At 38.9% G+C, this 5,980-nt stretch overlaps 1 protein-coding gene across 1 annotated transcript in view; it reads right to left on the bottom strand.

Annotated features, from left to right (window-relative positions):
- Window positions 1-676: 676 nt before the first annotated feature.
- The window catches only part of LOC143142701 (serrate RNA effector molecule homolog), a 42,578-nt gene continuing 37,274 nt past the window's right edge, over window positions 677-5,980 (bottom strand). The window contains exons 17-20 of the mRNA XM_076303776.1: window positions 5,882-5,980; window positions 5,480-5,551; window positions 3,018-3,105; window positions 677-1,208 (exon numbers count right to left, since the gene is read on the bottom strand). The exon at window positions 5,882-5,980 is cut by the window's right edge and continues 64 nt beyond it. Coding sequence (XP_076159891.1) covers window positions 1,136-1,208; window positions 3,018-3,105; window positions 5,480-5,551; window positions 5,882-5,980 — 332 coding nt within the window. The 3' untranslated portion in view covers window positions 677-1,135. The remainder of the gene's footprint in view (window positions 1,209-3,017; window positions 3,106-5,479; window positions 5,552-5,881) is intronic.

Genomic DNA, 5,980 nt, shown 5'->3' on the forward strand with positions numbered 1-5,980 from the left:
GGACGTTTTACACCTCTGTCAGTTGGTACTCTAACTCCCCCTGCTGGTTACTTTGGGAACAACCTTTATGGTTGATACTGTAAATGGTAGCCTGGCACCTAGATCTCCTTTCAGGGAGGTTAGGAATCTCTGATTAATGTGATTGGTAAGACTTGACCAATGATTTCAAATCAAAGTTAGTGCCCGTTATGATGCAAGTGTTGGAAAGGAATCCCAATCATGAGTCACTCTTGGTGAATGAGTTTGGATTTTTCCATGCTAGATAAATGGCCCTGATCTAAAGGAAGAGTTCAGTGTCATTAGATAACAAGTCTACAATTTTGAGTTGTATGGACTTCTCACAACATGGCAGCAATGGCAGGTTGACAAATATCAGTCCTCCTTTAACCCTGATCTGACCATAACTCGACCCTGATAAGCAGAATCTCTTTAGGTTTGTTTAGGTAGACGCAAGTCACGAATGAACAACAGTCCAAAATATATTTACATATTAACAAAACTTACAAAAGTGGATAGCCTAAGTCCACAGTTGGTCTAAAATAGGGAAGAGAATAATACAACTTACATTCATCAAACAATAAAAAGCAATAAAACAACAACAATAAAAACACTGTAATACTTATTATAATATTATTATAATATAATAATATTAACACAGGTAATTGTTCATCTTCGCAGAAAAAGAACATGAGATATACAATTAACCTACCACGGTAGCAACGTTTAGGTGTACAAATGTACTAGCAAAGAATCCACAATATACTGGTGGTGCATTGTGGGATCTGTAGTTTTAGCAATCCTACAGCATGAATCACATGCATTATCTGGTTAGATATCAGTGTGTGGAGCCCCAGCCTGACGCCTCAAACCAGTGAACAGTGAACAAAGGGGCAGATTCTACATACAGTTTACCCTTTAACCATCGGTTTAAAATCTAAATAGAACATTTCAATTCAAATATATTTACATTCAATTCCACACACACACACACACACACACACACAGACAAACAGACCTGTGCTCCAATCTCTCTCACCACAGGACACACACACACACACACACACACACACACACACAAAGGACACTGATGGTGTGTTCCAGTGTGTGCTATATTCCCAGTGCTTGCCGTCCTCTCTTAAAAGAAGTCTTCATCAGGAGCGTCCAGGTCACAGTATCTGGTCACCTTACGAGGCTCCCGGTGGGTTACTCTGGACAAAGACAGTGGAAAAATACATTAAGGAACTGATCAATAATGTGAAAAAATACATTAAGGAACTAATCAATAATGTGCTTTATTATTAAAAAATACATTAAGGAACTAATCAATAATGTGAAAAAATACATTAAGGAACTAATCAATAATGTGAAAAAATACATTAAGGAACTAATCAATAATGTGTTTTATTATTAAAAATACATTAAGGAACTAATCAATAATGGGGTGTTTTGTTATTAAAAATACATTAAGGAACTAATCAATAATGGGGTGTTTTGTTATTAAAAATACATTAAGGAACTAATCAATAATTGGGTGTTTTTTTTGTGCGATTTGTAGGATTGTTACCGAACGTTCTGTAGGCCAAAATCAAAACACTGGTGAACGTTCTCAAGACTACCAGACGCGAGCCTCTTCTGGGTTCCCAGATGTAATTAAGACTTAGCTAATAACGTTAGTTGACCTGCAGCTGCTTTAACGTTTCTCCAACTATGACCCAGCTACACATTACAGAAACAGTGAAAACAAAAAAATACTTCTAACCAATGTAACATATTTAGCTGAAGTTAGCAATGCAGATGAAGTTTAGCCTAGGCTACCTGTCGTGGAGAAATATGGCCAGCTCTGCGTCAGACTTGATATTCTTCGTTTGACGAAGACGTTGTCATATCAGTAAGCTCCTCCGATGTCCACTTAATTTGTTTCTTGTTTTAATTTTGGAAATTTGCCTGCCTCTCCTAGGCGTTCATGACTACAACTGACAGCAAGTTGACAGTTAGCCTTTGCTAATTTGGCAACACAAATAGGAGGACTCGCCAGCCCATTATCAATACGCTATTCTAGAATTAATCGTTCAAAACATAAACGAAAATTCCAAGAGATTCCAAGAGAGCCCCGTAACTCATTTTTTTTCATGGGTTTTACGGGGTTTTACAGGTTATAGTAATGTTGTCAAATAAGCCATTACTTCAATTCATCATGTTTCCTTACTCTCTGACAACATATGGTGATCCATTTATTTTCCATTATTTCCTACATACTGGACCTTTAAGGAACTAATCAATAATGGGGTGTTTTGTTATTAAAAATACATTACGGAACTAATCAATAATGCGTTTTGTTATTAAAAATACATTAAGGAACTAATCAATAATGGGGTGTTTTATTTTTAAAAATACATTAAGGAACTAATCAATAATGGGGTGTTTTATTATGTATCCATTTGATGCATATTTGTCCACAGTTGGCATAATATATGGCATGTCTTATGTCATTTCAATAGTCCACAAGACCTTGGAAACTGCTCCTTAGAAACATATAACTTGCCTTGAATTAGAGTGGTGTGATTAAACTGAACACATAAGCATGATTGTGGATAGTGTGGTGTGATTAAACTGAACTTCTAAAACTGATAGTTCCGGTCCTTGATTGTGATTGGCTGAATCGCGTTTGATGCCGTTGTAAAATCCAGCACAAACATACACCTTGACCGCATTCCGTTCTATATTACTGTAATATTTCTTGGCGGAAGAATGACTATCTATGAACAAATCGTTACATTTCTCGTCGCTTTGCCTTTACTTTATGAAACTTTGCCAGGTATTTATAGCAACAGTTTTAGAAAAGCAATAAGCCACTCGAGTCCGTAGGTTACGCTGATTCTACAACTCTGCTAGCGCGCCGTGCCTAACAACGCCCCTTGGCTGTTGTAGAATCAGCGTAACCTACGGCCTCTCGGGGCTTATTGCTCAAACATGAGCATGATGGTGAATAGAGTGTGGTGTGGGCATTGACCTCTGACCTCTTCTGCTGGGGTTTTCTGTGGGGGGCTCCTCTGAACCAGCCGAAGTGTCCCCCATCTCCATATTCATTTGGGGGGAAAGGACTTCCTGTTGAAGTGAATGCGAAGACAATCACGCTGGGTTCGCACCCTACAGCTAAGTTACAGAATATGGACACGGCATGTCTCTCCAACGCATTCTAGATTAGCTATTGCGAACGTCCATAATCTGCATGGGAGATAGTGATGACTGATTTTACGGGTAGCGCACATATGCAGACCCAAATGCAGAAGCATTTGTGCGAGTATACTTTGACATTACAGTTCCAGATCATTCTGATCTTGATGAATGTAGTTAGTGCAATTAATTGGCAAGGGAAGGGCTCCTATACAGCTAACTGTTAATATGACTGATATATTCCATAAATATCTTAAACGGACTGGGAGCTATACACAGTGCCCCATCAAGCCTCATATTACGGATGAAACTGACTTATCCATTTACGTATGAAAAGGGAGCAGAACCATAACCCTGACCATAGGAGTAGGTGGTAGTGTAGTGGTTATGGAGCTCAGCTAGCATACAGTAGGCACAGAAGTTGTAGGTTCAATTCCCAACTGGCACCGTTGTGCCATTAAGCATTTAACCCTGAGTTGCTCCAGGGAGACTCACCCCAGCAATTGGTATCTGTAAGTCACTTTGGATAGAAGCGTCAGCTAAGTGAATAAACATATTCCACAGCCAACTGCTACTTTTTTTTGGTAACACTTTACTTGACAGTATCGACATAAGAGTGACATGACACTGTCATGAACATATGACACGGTCATGACACATGAACCCTAGTAGGGCTGAAACGATTCATCGAGTTACTCGAATAACTCGATTACAAAAAATACTCGAGGCAAAAACCCTGCCTCGAAGCCTCGTTAAATTCCTATGACGCGCACTATACGCGCAGGGATTTTATTGTTCCACACGGACTGTTGTTCGGGAAGCACACCACTAGCGCGTGAATCGTATAATAGATTACTGTATGTCTATGTTCTGAATTAGCTGGCGCGATGGCGGAGTCAAGATGTCCATAAATGGCAGAGAATGTCTAAAGTTTTCAAGTAAAGTTTTGGGATCATTACATACTCAAAAAAGGAAAAGAACAAGCATCTGAACCGAAAACATGCACTCCATGCTGTTTCACCAAGCATCAATAAAGTAGGCTATCTATCAATCTATCTAGCCTATCTATCATCTACATGTATCTACGTAGCCTATAGCCTACATTGATGTTGGCTGATTTTAATCACATACTGTATTTGTAGCGATGTCGTGATATAATGTTTAGCTTTTTATGTTTTTAAGTAGTAAACTTATTCACGTTCAATTGCAAGACAGTATGCCTAAAAAAGAACCCATTTTTATACACACATGCATGCACCCTCATCTTCCCTCACGCACCGCACGCGTGCACACACACACACACACAGGTTGCTGGGTTACCATAGCAAATAGGCTCACCCCAGAAATTATTTTTTAGTAGCCTAATAGTAAAATTATTTGTTAGTAGCCTAATAGTAAAATGATTTGTTAGTAGCCTAATAGTAGGATATTTTTTAGTAGCCTAATGGTAACATTATTTGTTAGTAGCCTAATGGTAAATGCTGCAGGTATAGAAATCTACATAAAACAGATATTTACTTTGATGTCAAGTCTAGATTACAGCATGAAACTTGTTGTGCATATTAATACATTAAATTGCTTTCCCTCTTCTCCCTCCCAGCACTTCACAACATATTATGGACAGCTTTGTTCGCCCAGCTAAGTCATGCACAAGAGGCTACAATTTTACAGAGAGCATTTTGAACATTATTTAATTGTTGGCACTGGCACTTATAAACACTAAATGGGTAAATTGCAATAAATGGGCTTAGTTTTGGAGCCAAATGTTGGAGTCTGTGCCAATTGCTTGATCATTTTACAGCCATGTCATTTTCGTTATGCATTATTTGTTTTGGTTGTTTAAAAATGGAAAAAATGTTTTATCCGATTAATCGATCGATAAAGTGCTAGATTAATCGATTACAAAAAGAATTGATAGCTGCAGCCCTAAACCCTAGCCCTAATCCTAACCTCTAACTCTAATCCTAACCCTAACCCTAACCCTAACTTGTTATGACAAAAACCGAATGTCACTTAATAACAGAAGCGTTATGTCATAAACGTTTATGACTTGTTCATGAAACATTCATGACAGTGTCATGTCACTCTTATGTCGATACTGTCAAGTAAAGTGTAACCCCTTTTTTTTATATACAAAGTGACTTACCAAAAAAAAAGGGACAATCAAGGTAGAGTGCAACTGGGACATGTCAGTGCAGCATAGAATAGAATAACAGTTCAAACTAAAGATTCTAGAGCGGAGCTCTGTTCTAGAATCTTTGGTTCAAACAAAGTTAAGGTCCTCAGATCTCTGTTACAATCTTACTCTCGTAGCCGATGAAAGGTGGGCTGGGCTGGTTGAAGCTCCACCCACACTGATGAGAGAAGGCGGGGCCAGCTGAAGGAGGGCAAGAGCAGAGGGCACAAGAGTCAGACGCAAGAATGACAGAACACAGGACTGTGCAACAGGACAAATATCAACGTATATGAGACAACAAAATCATGTGGGACTGAAGAATTTGTAAGTCGCTTTGGATAAAAGTGTCTGCTAAATTAATAAATTTATATGCATTTGGTCAACTCTGTTGTGTGGTGACTACACTATGCTTTGAAAATGGTTTAAGGTCAGATGCAAATGGCTGAGGACCAAAAAAAGAAGCCAGGTGAACATTTTAGACCAAAATTGTACTTCCACAAAATTACGATGAGTGATTGACATATTGCTCACCCTGTCTTGGCCTAGAAGGCATGGGGGGCGGAGACCTCATTTCTGGGAGGGCGGGCCTTTTGGGATCCATGAGGAAGTTGTTGAAGAAGGCCGCCTCCT

This window comes from Alosa pseudoharengus, unplaced genomic scaffold, assembly GCF_046254945.1.
Source record: "Alosa pseudoharengus isolate Yale_2024_CS ecotype anadromous, Long Island Sound unplaced genomic scaffold, YU_APseudo_1.1 YU_APseudo_1.1_scf_24, whole genome shotgun sequence".
NCBI classification, from domain to species: domain Eukaryota; kingdom Metazoa; phylum Chordata; class Actinopteri; order Clupeiformes; family Clupeidae; genus Alosa; species Alosa pseudoharengus.